Source organism: Ruditapes philippinarum, unplaced genomic scaffold (assembly GCF_026571515.1).
Source record: "Ruditapes philippinarum isolate M1 unplaced genomic scaffold, ASM2657151v2 ctg7253_1_1_1_1, whole genome shotgun sequence".
NCBI lineage: Eukaryota > Metazoa > Mollusca > Bivalvia > Venerida > Veneridae > Ruditapes > Ruditapes philippinarum.
This window is the reverse complement of record NW_026861256.1, coordinates 3,728-22,652: the sequence shown is the minus strand read 5'-3', so window position 1 is coordinate 22,652 and position 18,925 is coordinate 3,728. Positions and strand designations below refer to the sequence as shown.

At 31.1% G+C, this 18,925-nt stretch overlaps 1 protein-coding gene across 5 annotated transcripts; it reads right to left on the bottom strand.

Annotated features, from left to right (window-relative positions):
- Positions 1–608: 608 nt before the first annotated feature.
- On the bottom strand, positions 609–17,810 carry LOC132715058 (spermatogenesis-associated protein 1-like). 5 transcript variants are annotated; one of them, XM_060698033.1, is made up of 8 exons: positions 17,668–17,810; positions 13,009–13,099; positions 10,977–11,102; positions 10,256–10,431; positions 9,499–9,543; positions 6,392–6,490; positions 5,247–5,284; positions 609–1,994 (listed from the first exon to the last, which is right to left on the bottom strand). In XM_060698033.1, exons 1-8 carry the CDS (start codon positions 17,755–17,757, stop codon positions 1,946–1,948), a joined length of 714 nt encoding a protein of 237 aa, XP_060554016.1. In that variant the 5' UTR covers positions 17,758–17,810; the 3' UTR covers positions 609–1,945. The 5 variants fall into 5 exon arrangements, with proteins under 5 accessions (XP_060554016.1, XP_060554017.1, XP_060554013.1 ...); XM_060698034.1 differs by lacking the exon at positions 9,499–9,543 and having other exon boundaries at positions 10,232–10,431; positions 17,668–17,802; XM_060698030.1 differs by lacking the exon at positions 5,247–5,284 and having other exon boundaries at positions 17,668–17,801.
- Positions 17,811–18,925: the final 1,115 nt, after the last annotated feature.

Sequence of the window (18,925 nt, the reverse complement as noted above, 5' to 3'; positions counted from 1 at the left end):
CACTTTTAACATTTCAAAAATCACAAGTAAAATAAGTAATGCCAGAGGTTTTAACTTGAAACATTTTTGCATGTGTGCATGGCTATATATATTTTTTATATAGATTTAATAAGTTAAGTTTCTTTATCATGCAAATTATCAAACAGATTTAAAACAATACATTGTATGTTTTACTAACTGATCAGTTTTCAGAATAAGTTTAAAGTCACCTATTTTTTTCTGTTTTTCAAGTTACAAAAATCAACAATAACAAATTAATGGTATATAGGCAGCATTTACTTAAATACACAACAATATGCCCCATTTCATTTTGTATTGAGCAATGACTGAGCCCTTTGAATGAAAGGAAGTTTATATAGATAATGTAATGAAATGTATAACGTAGTCCAAGATACAAGATTATTTTTCTGTAACTTTGTAGGTAAGGGGGGGTATTGTAAGAGCAGCCTTAAAATAAATATTTTAGACATTAAAAACCTTTTAAAAAATATTCACAAAGAAACAACTTATAAGGTAATAATAACACTTTAAGCTATTTTAATAAGCTAAAAAATATAATAAATAACCTTTTTCCTAAGAAAATATTCTGAAGTTTTAATAACTGAATTACTTTTTTTTTTTGTAATTAACACTAACATTTGATTATCACAGATAATGACTAGTAAAAAAAAAAACATGATTGAAAAGAAATGATAAAAAAACTGGTATATTAAATATAAAGATTTTTCACACAACATCGAGTGAACTTTTTATAGAATTTGTACAATTAAAAAACTGTCCTGTACAAGAGAGTTTCTATTATAAATAAGTTGCTTTAAAGTATGTACAAGAAATATATGGTACATGTTGTTTCTAATAAATTTTCGTTCATATCAACATGTTTCAATAATGTATATATTCGCCTAAGTAATGGTATTATACAATAAGATGCACTCTATAATGATATGCAATGAATATTTTTTTGGAGAAAAATATGTATTATAGATTATTTATAAACTGAAATTTGATAAACATCAAACATTCATTCAGCAGAGATATCTGGCACTGAACTTGCGTAACTAACTTATTTGAGCCGCGCCACTACAAACATAGTGCGTGTGCGACAGTCGGATCAGGATCCATGCTGTTAGCTATCAGTTTCTCTACTTGTAATAGGGCTTGTAATTAAACAGCATGGATCCTGGTCAGACTGCAGAGATGTGCAGGCTGGTCTGAATCCATGCTGGTCACAAACACACTTTGTTGATTTTGTCATGGCGCGACTAAAATTTTCCCCTTCTCGAGTCTTATTCATAGTATGGCAACATCTGACACGAGGTGATACTACAAATTAAGAAAATTTCATCAAGACATACCCACTGACCTCACAACCTGTTAGGTTGGTGTAGGCTATAATAACCTAACCTTTGCTTTTTACTTCATCTTTTGTTTCTAATATTCACTATTACTGTATTTGTTTTGCAACAACGGAGTAGTTCACTTGAAAAATAGGCAGACGATACCTTGTTCAGACGGATGCAGCAATGATTTTGATAGCATCACAAATGTAAAATGACTTTTCATTTAAGTGTACAGATTAATGATGGTGCTGCATCAGACACTCAAATAAAGTTGTTACTCTTCCTCTTGAAGGTAATAATGTTGGAATCATCTCATGATTTAAAATTTTTGCTTTTGCGATATTCCATCAGTAACTGTTCATATTCCCGTCAGTCGACCTAATGCAGGCGATGCTGTTTATGCCAGAGTTTTTACGTAGAATAAATACGTAGAATATATAAATATATGAAAACTTTAAATAACAAAATTTAATCAACAGAATAACAGAACTAAGATCTTGGCGTTAGTCCAGTTCTTGTTGATATTAAATTGACGTCTGCTGCGGGAGGTGCGTATGTTGTTAAATGAGAGTTTCTTGATAAGGTCAAGTTTATTTTCTTCTGTGTCAGCTCCGCTCGTAACGCTCGGAGTTCAGTTTCTGCTTGATTTCGTAGCTGCAAAAATCGTGCAATACAAAAAATAATACCAATCGATACAAATTGATATTTTAGGGGGAAAAAACGCAAACATTTCCATGAATAATTATAATATTTCATAAAATTTCTGAATAGATAAGTTATGAAATGATATATTCTATAATAATTTTAATAGACAAGTCAATATGATGATGAAAATGTATTTTACATTTTACTATAACATTTAAAAGGAAAATACAAACCTACGTTTCATAAATTACATACATTATAAATAATAAATAAGAAAATATATTTATAAGAAAATTTAAATAAAAACAAAGAACATTTGTTGATATCAAGACATTTTAATGTAAAACATTAATATATAAATATTGGAACTACTTTGTCTTTGTGATCACTTCAATGACTTTTACCAAAACAAACCTGTATATAACAGGTATTGACAAGGTGAAGGTCACCCTGGTTTCAGGAATACAAGGGAAGCAACTCTGGCACAACTCTTCAACCAAGCACTAGATTAGTTTAATAAAGCAAATTTTATAACATGCAGTTTATTTTTTTCAAAATCTTTTTTTTTTTTAAATAAATCACACAAAAGGTCAATTTTCAATCAAATATTTGTAAACTTTGGCCAAAATGTTATAATATTTCCCACTTAAACAAGACTTTCTTTCAGTAATTTTAATAAAGTTGTGCTGTCACATTGCCTTGTATTCCAGCTAGATATCTCCATAAAACCTCTAAATGATTCTAATATCATAAAATAAACAGCCAGGTCACCAGTGTGTGTGTGTGTGTGCATGTATGCAAAACATTGTGCTAAGTCTCAATGTCACAAAATAGTTGCCACGTTTCGTCAAAATTTTCAAGAAACGCAAATAAAAAATATTTTTAAAAAATCCAGTGAAATGATTCTTGGGTACTGTCATTCATGTCAACTAGTATATCCTGATACTGTATGAAATATTATTTAAGTTTTCCTTGAAAAAAAAAATTATGTTAAAATGTTCAATTATTTAAACAAAAATTATCAATATAACTTATTTACATCCTTAAATGATATTATAATTATATAAGAAACACTGTTAACTCTGGAGCAGAGGAGCTGAAAGTCTGTACTTATGTATTGTTTCAATCTATACTTCCAGTAGCTTTATTGGCATAAGAACAAAGGGTTACCTTAATCATGTAAAAGCTCTACCATCAGTGAAGGAATTAAGGCAAAACTTCACATTCATAGTCTGACCATGATTTTGACCAGCATTAATGTTGGTTTTTAAATATCTGATATTAAAACCCTTGTATCATAGTTTGGAGACTTTAATTTTGAAAAAGTGTCAGAGTTAAATCATATATCGAGTTACCGCACTGTCTGTCGTGGGATAAAAATAGAGCATGCTTGTTCATGATTGGCTCATTTTTTCTGGGGTTTACTTATTGTGACAACAGGGAAAGGGATAACGATAGGAAAGTCATACTTTTTTCTGAGGTTTCATATTGTGATGATAGGGAACATGTTTTATTTTGCCTATGATACAAAAGAGAAATAACATCAAAACACTCAGCAATATGATTAATAATTTCGGGGGCTACACCCCCTAGTACAAATCAGATAGCCTTATGTTATGATGCTCTTTCTATTAATATAATAAAAACATTACCAGTTGAGAATATAAATAACTTAGGATAAGTTCATTATACAAAATTCAGCAACAGACGCAACGATAAAAAAAAACTTATGTGCATATGTGATGTGCATATGCCTCTCTTTTTGAAGCATTTAAAAGGAGTACAATCACTCTCCTATGTATTTTATACTGCCTAGAGATTTAATCATAGATTTGCTTGGTAAATTCTCATTTTAACTCAATTATTGGTAGTTAAAACACAAGTCTATATTGTAATTAAATTACCACCAGAGATAGAATTTTAGGTGTTTGTAATTCAGAAGGAGAATTCTAGGACTGTGCATGAACAATAAAATTTACCGTAAAATTATTTTTTCCTTTCCAGTTCATTCAAAGCCTTATAGCTATTTAAGTAAAAATTGATTACATTAATTATAACTTCTCGATTATCTAAAACACATAGGGAAGCTAATTTTCCTATTTTTACTGACTTCTATATCCGGCAATTGGTAATAATTTGAATTAACATTAAAAGATAAAACAAAGATGTCTGATTCTCCCCTTTTTTATAAATCTGTTTTCAATTCTCATAATTTTGGTTCACTCACCAAAAAAGTTACTACATGTTTTCTTGTTTTTGCATGTATCACTGGATAAGTTATTCACTTACTTGCTACAGAAAACATTTCTTTTATATAGGAAATGTTAATGGGGATATGGTAACAAAATGCATCACTAAGCCTGTTGGCAGCAATATATTTACCAATGTGAACAGTGCGGACCAAACTCAGCCCGAAAATCATGCTGTCTGATTATGGTCAGCACTGTTCGCTTATTCAGTTATTATGAATGTTTTGAAAATCTCCGCAAATATGAAGAATGGTTTTGTCCAGATTGAAAGATAGACAAGTCCATTTAAGATGCTTATCGAGGTAATTGAATTAAAAGTAACCTATGGCATGAGATCTGGAATGGGGGTTAATTTAAGGTCCTATAGATTTAAAAAAAACTCTGATTTCAATAGTCGAGGAACATACATGTACATCTTTTAAACGTATTTGTCCAAACTACAATACTCCAAGTTCACCAAACAATGACTATGTGTTCTAAAAGCTTGGATTGTCTCCTCACTTTAGAAACCTACATACTAAACTTGTGAGGGATAACATACCATTTAATGTGACAGACAAGCTATCAATATTATATAAGAAAATATTTATTTCGACCGAGCCTGCAACATTTTCAATTTTGCTGTTTTGGGCATTCTTAAAGGGATTAAGTATTTTTCTATTTTATGAAGTTTTCTATAGAAAATTACCTTTATAAGTACATATATATGTAATAATTAAATGTGGCTTTGATTCTTTGCTATTTAAAACATTTTTCGTATTTCAACATCTGGAAACATTATGAAAAGTTTAGTTATCAAACCAGCAGTGTTAATCTCTAAAAACAGTAATTCATCAAACAGTTATAGAAAAATCCAATCAAGCTTAATAATTTATAAAAGGCATAGCAAATCTGCCGTGTTTATATCGTTGTTAACATTAAAATTTCAAAATCAATGTTTGACAAGACTTGTAAGCTATTCTATGTATAATATTTCAAACACAAATGCATATCAACTGCAGCGAGTACTTACACTTTCTTAGCATAAAACTTGGTTAGGTACGGCTTGTTCTAATAAAACAGCAAATAAATTATCAAAAATATCCATGCATTTATTATAACTCATGCATTTCTTTACCAAAAAAAAAAAACATGCATGATTAGTAAAGGTTTCTTTGAAAAATAATCAATTAAAAATAGAATTTAAAGAATGTTTAGTTTAGAGATTGATCTATTTTCATCAAAACTTATCAAATTTCTCTTTGTTTTTTCATTACATGCATCTATAGATTATTCTCTACATGAAAATTATTTCAATCTGTTAAATCATTTTTTTTTTAAGTTTGCAAAAATATCATGCAATTCTAACTCATGCAAATAAACTCTTGGAGATTTTCTTTTTTTTCTTTTCAAAATACTTTTGAACCAGAGAAAACAGCTAATAGAATTTTTATTAAGAAATAATAAACATTCTCCAAGAGTTTGAACAGAACACACACACTTCTGAAATACAAAAATGGAGATATCTAGAGTGACCGAGTTGTTTTATTGCCATGGTAACAGTTTAGAAATACACACTACAACAACAACAACAAATTTCAAACAGTTAGATGCTTCTTGCTGAATTATTGTGGTAAGAAAATTTGAAATTAATGAAGGATTTATCATAAAAGTGTTCATATTTGCTCTTCAAACTTAACAAGTTATAATTGCGTTACACTAAACCCTTCAGTTATTTCAATATCCTGGACTGTAAATAACTAGTTTCTATAAATTTGTAAAGCTACAGAATTCAAGCAATATATTCTGGGACGGTCTACTAAAACTGACAAAGGAATTACAAACTATCAATTATATACAGATATACATACATGTACACTAAGCATTGGGGTTTGAGTACAAACAAAGCAAAATAGCAATAAACAAATCAAAGCTCAAAAACATTTAAAAAACTAATGTTACCATAGCAATAAACCTCAGCTCACTAAACCAGGGTGACCTATGGCTGTGTACACTAAATTCTTTTTTCAAAAAACTCTGTGTCTTTACAAAATGTACAATGTAATAATAAAAATGTGTAAACACGTGCTAAAAATATGTCCGCATAGAAAAATACTATTAAGAACACGATATACAACAGTATTAACCTAAGCTATAATGTCACATGACCACGCCTACCTTCATTTCACTGGTTAATTTCATTTTTGCATGATCCACCCTACGTCTTACATCTTCTATTTCATGTTGCAATCGAGTTGCTTGAATTTTGAAGTTATTCTGAAGCATAGTAGAACAAAGTTACAATAATGTGTAAACATAATATGTAAAAACATTTTCCCTACACAAAAAGTATTAACTTGTAACAGTCTAATCATAGTGATTATTTATAATGAATGCATGTTTAAATATTAAAGGGGCTCCACTGAGGGTTTATTTTACTTGATTGGACGGGATATAACTTTTGAGACTTTCCAACCATTTGATAAAGATCTTTACCAATAACTTATATGCCAAATTTCAGATCATTCACTTACTCTTTTTTTCCAGAATTATCATTTTTATTGTGCAAAATAAACAAATATTGAAAAACATGTAAATGCTTTTAAATCAAATCAGGCTAAGAATCGTGCTCAAAATCGATTTTCAGTTTAATTGTGAGTTTATTTTTTATTATTTTCCACATAATTTTTAAATTTCATGTACCCCAGCTGATATATGTTAGATTTTCAAATTATATGTTTTCAGGCTTTTTGACCTCAGTGGAACTCCTTTAATATATGCCAAATAATGCAAAACCCAAATAATCACAATTTGTTTCTTTCTTCTCTTTTTTCAATTCTTTCAATATCTATACTTAAAATGCCACAAGAATGCTTTCAGTGTTCACACAATGAACTTAAATTTCATATATATACATGTATATGTTATCAACTCACATTATTGACCACTGAAGTTATAAAATATTTGGATACATTTGTACTAATGCAACATTATCTCTGTTAATTTGTTAGATCTGTTAATCTGTTGTTGTTTTTACAAAGAAGTTTCTTATTCTTTTGTTAGAAAGCTATGTATCAAGCCAATGACATGACTTTGTGTCATAATTTTTTATATCAATAAAATTTTAAAATAAAATATATCTTGCTAACTTATACCCTAACTGAAACAATGATAAATAATAAACTGCAGGAATTTACACATTAAACCTTAGCCAGCTAGCGGCTACACAATTTACCCATGCCACCAGTGCAGACCAAAATAAGCCAGCACTGATCATGGTCAACACTGCTTGCTATTCAGGCAGTAAAAAAATTGAAAATTTGCCCTAAAACTGATGAATGGTCATGTCCAGGATGAAAGATGGACAAGTCCATATAACATATTTAGGGTGGTAAGGGTTTAATACTTCACATTTACAGATATATCAAAATCTAGCCACATAACTATTCTATATTTGTAAATGGTTGTCCATCAAGTTAACACATACAGAACAAGAACTAGCTTACTAAGATAGGCAGAGATAAAAAAAATGTTATTTTAACATCCATCTTCTTAACAAAAGAACTTTTATAAAGTTTTGTTCATACCGGTACATGAAACTTTAAGATTAAGTCAAGTTTTACAACAAACCAGTACATACATGTATATTGTTGGTAAAGTGCCTTGTTTGGAACATACTAAAACAGTAAATACATCCATCACCAGTAATATAAAAATATTTCTTTTTTACCTAATTATGTTCACATATTATGAAGTCATTTTAACATTTTAGTCAATTTGAATGATCTGCCATTCACTTATAACAATAATTATAATTAATCATAACTTTTAAGTTTTTGGTCAATATCTATGTAATTGTTGCATAATTCAAAGCTTCTTGCTTGGAAAAACAGAGAAATAACAGTTTATAAATAAGAAGGCAGATACATTGGTGTAGCAATCAGTAAAAATAAGCCGTGTCATGACAAAACCAACAAAATGGGTTTGCGACCAGCATGGATCCAGACCAGCCTGCCCATCTGCGCAGTCTGATCAGGAACCATGCTGTTTGCTTACAAACTCTATTTCAAGTAGAGAAACTGATAGCGAACAGCATGGATCCTGATCAGACTGCGCTGGATCCATGCTGGTCGCAAACCCATTATGTTGGTTTTGTCGTGACGCGGCTCAAATAGGTACATGATTAATTGAAAACTTGTGTGAACAAAAACGTTCTACATGTATTTGGTTTCCAAAATATAAAAAAATGTCATAAAATATTGTACTTGTAGAGTAAATGCTGCACCATCAACAAAGATAATCATTAACAAAATGAAAGCTAAATAACTATCACAGACAAGTTTATAACAGACATCACAGTAACACACAATATCTAGCAGTGAACAGAAATTTTACCGTATATATTTTGGTTCACATTGTGAAAGAACATTTGCTTTATTTCTAAATACTGTGTATTTCTATCCATTATCAATGATCAAATCACAAAATAAAAATATAATTTTTACCACCATTTTATTCTTCCACTCTGCAGAGATTCAGCAAAGAAAATATGCCTTTATAGATTTAAGGAATTTCAGAGTATTTAAAAAAACAAAGCTTTAAAGCTCGCAAGTTAAGATTTTCTTTTGCTTTATAAATAAGATTATCTATAACAATTGCAAGACAATGGTCAGGTGATTACATAAGGTCATGACATTTGAAGCAAGAGTAAGGGCACAGTTCAAATAACAACCAGCGTCAGTCTAGGTTTTCATATAGAAAACACTCAGAAAATTCTGTTTTTGAAGGCTCTGATTTCAAAGCAGTAAAAAAAAAAAAGGAAAAAAAAAGGAAATGTAGCATGCATAAAATGGTCACTGCCTTGAGACTTGATTCTGTATATTTCTGCTGAATGAAAAATGACTAAAAACAGCAAAAAATACAAAAAAAAATTTCTTGAAAAAAAAACTTTTTATTCACAACATCTATAAATGAAATGAGCCGCGTCATGACAAAACCAACATAATGGGTTTGCGACCAGCATGGATCCAGACCAGCCTGCGCATCCGTGCAGTCTGATCAGGATCCATGCTGTTCGCTTACAGATCCTATAACAAGTAAAGAAACTGCTAGCGAACAGCATAGATCCTGATCAGACTGCGCGGATGCGCAGGCTGGTCTGGATCCATGCTGGTCGCAAACGCATTACGTTGGTTTTGTCATGACACAGCTCAAATGATCTAAAGTAGCTTCAAACTTCTAAGTTTATTGAGCAAACATTATTTTCCCATAAAATACTCATGTACCAATTTCCTGTATGCTCTTAACTCTCTATCAAAGTATTTGTATATCTGAAATAAATACACTAAAATTAAAAAAAAATATTATCAAACCGGATATTGTTTTACTTAAACCTATGCAGGTGGAGATACTTTAAATATCAAACTGCACATTTTTTCTGGGATAAGCATTGTATCGGTCAGGACTTTTAGGGGCTAGAATGCTTCTTGCACTTGACTGCTTGGAGTCGTAGTCGGAATCGAACTGATCACTGTCAAAATACGCCTGTTTCTGATCACTTCCGACTAGACTTATAGGATATTGTTTAGGCTCTTTTTTGGCTTGATGAAACCTAGACTTAAATCTATCCAGTCCACTATTAGTCACAACTTGTGCCCGACCCCTTTGAACTGGTTGCCTCGGTGAGCTTTTCACCTCAGTCCATCCTTGCCGTGGAGTAGGCCTTTCACGAAAACTTTGGGGCTTATGATCCCTTGCCAGGGAAACATTTCTTAAATTCAAAGAAATATCTTGACCTCGTCTAGGGGATACAACTCTTGGTGACATTCTAGGAGAAAAGTTGTTATTGCTGGATTCTCCAATGAATGGATCAGAGGAGACAACTGCTCCTGTAGGAGAAGCCTGCCGATCAGAATTATCCCCCTTAGAATTAAGCAACCTAGAGTTGTCGCCCCTAGCATTTGGTGCTGGTGAGAGGCGTGGTGAGGGTGTGCGAGAAGTCTGAAAAGCTGAACTCACCACAGGCCTCCCAGGTGAACCCACCTTATTAGAGGGTTTTATATCATTTAATTTAGTAGCTTTTTCTTTAGGTCCCTCTAGAGTTGTGAGTAATTTTTTGTGTATAATGTCCAATTCGTGCCGTAGTCTGTTACACTGTTCTTCTAATGGACCAGTCTTCTTTTTCTCCTCAAAATACCTTTTTTTCCATAAATCTCGAGCTGAAATTAAATATTTAAATATATGTCATTCATTATACAACTTTATGTTACATCATAATATCAATAAGCACAATTTCTTTAATATATAACCCAACATTGTAACATGAATTTTTGCACCAATCAAATGGAGGCAGGGCCTGTCCTCCTACATCACAAAATAGGGGTGACTTTTACTTATTGAATTTCCAGGTTCCAGTCAAGTTCCTTGAAGACAGTTGGGTGAATAATTCCCAATAAATGCCAAGAACAAACAAAACCACTACATTTTTGGTCATAATCTTGGTGGGCGATCCACCCCTCCATTTCCTATATAGCTATCTAGTAATCGCTAATTTGCCAATTTCTAGTGACTAACATGATTTCTGAATCAGTGATGAGAGAACAAATAACATTATTTATACTTAATTGTCACGGAGAAATTTCATTACACCATAGAATCAAACCAGCGTCATCCCCATATTACAAATCCTACGCTTTATTTTTTATGCAAACAGGCGAACAAAAATAATTAAAACAGATTAAAGATTATGACTGTGAAAATTTACCATGATTTCTTTTATTTTGTGTTTTTGTTTGCATTTGTTTAGCGTGTTTGACAAGTTCTTCTCGCTGTCGTTCCGCTGCCCGTCGAGCGTCCCGAGCTTCATCCAGCTCTCGTAACAATTCCTCTTCTGCAAAACAAATCACAGTAATCATTACATATATCACCTTTGAAACCATTTTTCCCATTTTTGTTTGGTTTGAAATGATAAGTATCTCCACTACCAATTCAAATTATCTATATATTTATGTTACCCTGATTTACTAAATCCTGCAAGACAGAAGTTGGTGGGTTTTTTATGTTACAAATCACAACATAATTGCAATAAGCTGTCTCTATAATTTATACACTCTATGACCTCTATCCCGATTTCCTAATTTCATTTTAATAGTTTTCAAATTTCTGCCTCCCTTTTTTAAAAAACTTTTTGATTTTTTTGCTTTTTCCCTAGATTTAGATTTATCCTTTACTTATCCACAATTTTAAAATGTCATTAGCAATAAAAAATGGGGGGAAAGCAAATAACTCTGATCTATACATTAGAAAAACTTCTGAGAAACCAAAACATAATATAGTGAACAGTATTGTGTTCTGACATTTGAAGAACCATTCACATATCAATACATATTTTGAAATATTGAAACAGCTCTTGCTTTTATGCTGATTTATGTAACTGGAAATCCCAGTCGGCTGAAAAAAATGTTGCAAAATAACAATTTAATCTGAAACGAATTCATGTTACAGATTAAATAGATTATCTGCACAAAGATTTTATTTGATTGGTTTTAGTCGCATAAAAAAAGTCAGCAGTCAGTTGTCAGTGCTTTGCAGAAATCTCACACGCACAAAAAATATACAATCATGCACAACGTTCAGTACAGCTTTACGCACAATGTGCATATTTTACTTACCGATTTACATCCACGGAATAATTACATGTATAAAAATTTATTTCATATGTTAAAGTCAAAGGAATTTAAGGATCTATAGAAATCTTATTTTAATGATGAATCATAAACCTCGGCTTCAAATCTTTGATAAATTTCGTTAATAAACTGACAATTTTCTCCTTTTGTTATTAAAAACTACGGAATGGAAACATGACAACATTTACAGAAGCTTTATCATTAATACTCGTATATATCTGACAAACCGTGAGAAAAAAGTAACTTTAGAAAATAATCAGGTTATATAATTATACTTAAGATTTAAGTTATTTCAGATGTTTTGTTTACAAAATGATGATCACAAATTTATTTTTTATATAGTTTTTACTATAACAAGGGAGTACATATAAGTGTTTAGATTATTTTATTTTAAAATTCACACTACCCAATCTTATAACTTGTCAAAATAATAATACAAATTCAACACAATAAAAGTAAACATCTAAAATTTTCTGTAGATACTGGCTTTTTAACAATGACTCAAGAAATATATCACAAATCTTATCCATGTAAGGCCCGTCACCAAAAAAAGTGGTAATTCAAAATAAACACAACACCTTACCTTAGTTACAAATGACGTTATATAATATGGGAAAACGGTTTAAACATACACAGCTATAAGTAATTTTCTTCGGTTAGACATCTATATATATTGACATAAAATGATAAAACAGTCAACAGGTATAATATGATTTCTCTAAGATAATAACGTGAGAATATTTCAATATAAATTACTACAGAGATAAAGATAAATATCCACTTTCTAGGTATAAAAGGAATGTTCTACCAAATTGACAGTTATTGTAAAGTAGGTTTTTCATATCGTTTTTCTTCTTCTTGTAATAGAAAAACTAAAACACAAATCATTCTAATACTAACTTCTAATAAAAAAAGAAAATTGTAAGAGGAAAATTTCATTAAATTTTTCACAATGCTTTCAAGTTGATGAAATGAGTAAACATAAGTTGTACCTTTACCGATAAAAAGAAGAAAAAAACTTCATCCATAAATAGATTAGATATATGATCTTACCCATATGATTTATTATCATTATATAAGTGTAACATTCATTAATGTTTATTAACGTACTTTGTCTCTTGCGTCTCTCTCTGGCCGAAGCAGTGTCTCTGTCCGGGGAGGCAAGCCTGAGCGGAGGCGGGGACGGGTACTTTGTCAACTCCTGCAACAAAAATATTTGTGTGTACATAGTCTATTTGCTAAAAAAAAAAAATGGCATATTTAAAGGGACTCCACTGAGGTTTTTCGACATGACAGGACTGGAAATAATGTTTTGAGATTATTACCTTATTTGATGAAGATCTTTACTAATAACTTAAGTGAAAAAATTCAGATCATTAGCTCGCTCCGTTTTTCCAAAATAATTATTTTATTAGTGAAAAAAGACCCAAAATTGAAAAGCGTTTAAACGCTTTTCACTCAAATCGGATTGAGAATAGCACAAACATGTGATTTTCAATGTATTTCTTGTGTATTTCTTAGTTATATTTTATTTATATTTCTGTTTAAAGTGCTCATGCTTATCTATGTGAAAAATTAAAATATTGTATTTTAGGCTTTTATACCTCAGTGTAGTTCCTTTAAATCTATAAACATTTAACTTTATCACACAATATAGATATATTTTAGATATTCAGTGTTAGTTAAAAATCAACAAATCTATGTAAATATATTACAGACAATCTTTGTTTAAACATTTAACATGTTTTTGAGAAAGGCACTAAATAAATTTAAAGGCAAATATTTCATTTATCAAAATTAACATTGTTTACTTTTCAATGCATTATGAAAAATATGCTTAATTCAATTCAATAAAAACAAGTGCCAACAAAATCAACATAAAACAAAATGCAAACATCAACACAATCAGTAAAATATCTGAAAATCACAAAAAAATCGCCACTCTTGGTTCAAGGTTGAATATGAGCCTATTTTTTCAATGGACCACCACCATTGGTCAATTTAAAAAAATATCCCCTTAAATCCACCAATCAGATAGCAAAGATTATTTCAAATCAATTATCTCAAGTTAAAGGATCTCTGACCTTACCTAATACATGTATATGACGTAGGATATGACATTTCAGATCTTAACAAGGCCTCTAGTATCTGACATTAACTTTTCGAGCAGATGAATAGCCCTAGACATTATCAGTACAATAACTCATGCTGTTGTCAAAAATATGTTTTAAATCTGCATTATCATTACACAAATATAGATCTACCACTTATCATACAGTAAAGTCTTTTCTCAAGTATCATTAGCTGATTACAACACAAGTTAAAATATGTTTCTTATGGAATCGAAATTAAAAATGTTGAAATTGAGACGTCTCTCAATTTTTGTTGTAAATCAATGCCCTAGTACAGATATCTCTTTGTCTTTTTCATGCATAAAGCTCTCAATATGTGTAAAAAAATAATAATTTTAGAGGTCGAAGCTCTGTAAATATTCATTCTAGCATCATAATATTAAACAAATATACTTGGATTATATGTATAGACCCTACCCTGCCCTTCCCTGTCCTTGAATAATAAAAATTAAAACCAGTATTTCTTGCAAGCACTATAATTCTTATTTGTTTTTAATACTAGGATGACATGGTCTTAGAGAATATAACATGTTAACAAGTTTCAGCAGAATTCTAGCACCATAGTTATAATCACAGACACTTGGATTGTAGACCACACCCTTCCTCCACACCTGAATATTGAAAATTAAAACCAGTATTTTTGGCATAAGTCAATAGAAGTAAAACATTGTCTAGTGTCTAACAGGAAAACATTGAGTTTCATCAGAATTTCACTAGGCATTTAAGAAGTCTTATTTTTTACACACACTTCAAAATAGTGGAAAACAAGTTTTATTGTTCAAGACATGTGACCAAGTCGTAATAATATGCAATAATACTTTGACAAACGGTTTGCAAAATAAATTTATTCTTGATGTATACAAGAATGGATCAAGAAGGGTAGGAGCAACTCAAATAACCCAAAGTGTCTGTGATATTAATTAATATATTTATAGTTTAGTGAAAATATGGGCACAGCAACACTGCTTTAAGATACCTAATTATTCAAGTTGGAACAAGCTTGTTTCTATAATTAAGCAAGATCAAAACAGCACCTTCTTTGAAACAAATCAAGGTGTATCATACAGAGTCACAAAAACAACTTCTCTCTTCCAAAGTCAACAACATTATGCTTTTTTTGGGTTAGATTTTAAGTGACACCGACACTGTAAAAGTCCTATAGCAACTAAAAATTCCAGCTTAAGTGATTGAGGAAGACCTCAGGTGCTCTTCAGTGCATTATTTCCTACATGAACACCAGGCACGCAAGTAAACCACAGACCTGTAAGCTGGGTGGATACGTAGCTTCCACACATGAAAGAATCCAAAGTCCCTAGCGGGATTCAAACCCAACATCAGTGAGGGGCATGTGGTTCAATATCAGCAACCTTAACCACAGAGGCTCCATCATCATACCAGGTCATGTACAACAAGAGCTGTCCGTAAGACAGCGCGCTCGACTTTTTTATTGCTTGCCAATAAAAAAAGTTTTTGCAGTAAAAGGCAATACAAGAATCTCTGTATTTTTAAAGTGAACAATGGCCATGAGCATTAATTTATGGTAAAGTGAACAAGTGGATAGGAATGAATTTTTTTAGATTTTTTAAGTTTTTTAGTGCTTGCCTATAATACAAAACATTGACAGTTAAGGGCCATAATTCAAATAAAATCTTTGACAGAATTACCTTCTCCTGGACATGTTTGGGAATCATGATTGTAAACAAGTATTCCAACTTTCAAATTAATATCTCAAACAGTTCAGTCAAAAAGTGGACTGGTACTAAAAACTTAACCAAGATTCTAAGTCGATAAAAGGCCTTAATTTTTAAAACAAATCCTTGACAGAGTTACCTTCTCTTGCGTACAGATGGGGGTAATGATGTGAAATAGCATTAAAAGTTTCAAAGCAATATCTCAAAGGGTTAAGGCAATAAGTGGATTTTACCCATATTCAATGTATTTTCTAAGTCAAAAAGGTGCATAATTCTGTCAAAAACCTTGACAGAGTTATGTCCTCTTGTCTGTTGATGAAGGTCGTGATGGTAAACAAGTATGGTCAGTTTCAAAGCAATACCTCCAATGGTTTTGAAATAAAGTGAGGTGGTACAAAAAACTTAACCAAGCTCAATACACTTTCTAAGTCAAAAAAGGGCCATAATTCTGTCAAAAACCTTGACAGAGTTATGTACTCTTGTCTGTAGATGGAGGTTATGATGGTGAACAAGTATGGTAAGTTTCAAAGCCATACTTGTAATACTTCTGAAATAAAGTGGGGTGGTACGAAAAACTTAACCAAGGTGTGACGCCAACGCCGACGCCGACGCCGGGGCGAGTAGGATAGCTCCCCTTTTCATAGAAAAGTCGAGCTAAAAAGGCAAAAAAATATTGCAGGCCACAACAATCTTTGATCAACATCAAAATGTACAATCAGTTTTTCTTAGACAAAATGTAGTCTGATTAGAATAATACAGAACAGAACAAATTCTGCAAAAGCCTCTTTGCAAACAAGAAAATGTCTGAAAATCATGAAGGGCAATGGTAACCCTTTTATCGCTCACCTAGATGGTTGAGTGCTTGGTTTATAAGCTTATTTCAAAATATTTCTGGGCATATAATTATCAGTGGTTGATTAACCTTACTTTTTCCCTGGTTAACTAACCCAATAATTACCACTTTCTCTGCAAGTCGGACTAACTACATGTACTAATATCAGTTAAAGTAAAAACCATTCATTTTTGATTTTAGGGACTTTACATTGACAAAGAAATAAGCTATATTTATGTGAATATTTAATGAAGACTCTGCTACATAGGGAAAGAATTCATGTTTTGCCTTTTCAACCATGACAACAAGAAAAGGTAAAGTTTAGGTATATCCTTTAACCTGCTCATTTTGAAATGGATTTGACCTGCTTTGAATTTGGAACAGTCCATATAAAATTTAAAGGATTTCAATATCAAAGTACAAAAATTGCCAACAGTATCAATCTAGCCTTAAATAAGACTGAATTACTCAAATCTTAATAAAATGATTCATCCATTCTCTTCCATCAGTGGACCAGTCAGAAAGATGCCATTTGATAAAAGGGCAACATTCAACGAACAGTCGCGATCCTAATAGCTCATTCTAGAACTTTGTGCCAGATGAGCTAAGAAACTGTGAATGAAAAATGCAACTGTAAACCAATCAAGCAATTCCAAGTGAAAACAGAATGAAAATCAGACAAATTATAATGTTGACTTCAGTATTGCAAAAAAAAAAAAAATTTCTTTCAAAGAAGACTATTTTCTTCTCTTTTTTTCTATACTTTTACATTAATTATTTTGTAGATAACAGTATAGATTATTAATATAGATATAAAGATATACATGTACATGAATCACATATGGTCAGTAAAATTTCTAGAATCTATTTATTGATCGATACCAGACATCAAGATTAATTTTCAAGTAGAGTGATCCGCAGCTTTCGGGTTTAAACAATATCATATCGTAGAATTAACATTAAAAAACTTATTTTCTCCAAAAAAGAATTTAACAAAAGAATGTCAGATTCAATCTAACAATTGTAATAAAATTAAAAATTTTTACAATGTATACACTCAATTGTCTGATTTTCATTATTTTCACAAAAACTCCTGTGTAGTTGTTTTTTTTACATTTTTTGAAATGTTGCTATTTTCCTTTGATGTGATGGGAACATTTTTCACAACATTGCTGGTTTCCTTTGGAATTATAGGCAGAGTCATTTCTCTAACTGGTTCATTATCTCCCTTTGTCAAAAACTGTTCATACAAATATAACAAATTAAAAGCGACATCATTTCTATCATTTTATGCTATTTACCAGCAACACAATTTATATTTTAATTAGCTTATTTAATTTCTTTGTGTGTAGTTCTTAACGAGTGACACTGTCCTTAGTTCTTTATGAGTGACAAAGTCTACAATTGAATTAGCTTTAGGTCTTTATAAGTCACACAGTCCATGTTTTATTATTTGTGTGGGTTCTAAAGGAGATATGTAAAAGTCAGACAAAAATACTAAAAAATGTAAGAAATGACATGCTTAACTGAGAGTTTCTAAGTATTGAGAATTAAATGGACCCTTTTTTGAATTGTAGAAATATTTCATATCATGATGCCATTATTTTTTTAATAGGTGGATTTGAAAAACCTTTAATTTGAACCTGTAAAAAAATTTGTAGGCAAGAAATTCCCTTTTTGACAGATAAAGGATATCAGGACATTTATGAAAGCTTAAAATTACCTATGGCTGTGAGCACAATGTGCTCATCTTGCTCGGCTAAGCTAAAAAAATCGGAAAACTGAAAGTATTGAAAGTTTCTTTGGCAACATTGATCTTCAAGCGTTCCATATACTTATATATATATATATATATATATATATGATTTTCTGTCACAAATATTTGAGGAAAGTTTTAAAGTGTTTTAAACACTCAAAAGATCTATAATTGATTTGCCCTTTGCTATCATTACCTAGTGTATGTAAACAAAGTTCTGTTTTAATATTTACTGTAGATTATGGGATGTTTGTAATGAAGCATGTATTTTAAAAAATTATTTATCTTTAAAAAAAAATTTCTTCACACTTTAAGTTCAAATAGATTAAATATTGAGAGAGTAATGTATTTTCAAGTGTTCTCAACATTTGCTTCAGGTAAAAAAATATAAAAAGCACTGTTTCTATAGATATAAATAATAATAAAAATTTTACCCTTTTTTATCATATCAATTTAACAAAAATACATGTTAAACCCCTGTCACACTAGGACGGCGTTCTCACGGCGTCCAGTGAAACTTCAGAACGCCGAGGTGAGCGCAGTAAGATCGCAAACATCGCCGCAGCATCGCATAGAACGTCGACCGACGACGCGCATTTTGAGCATGTTCAAAACA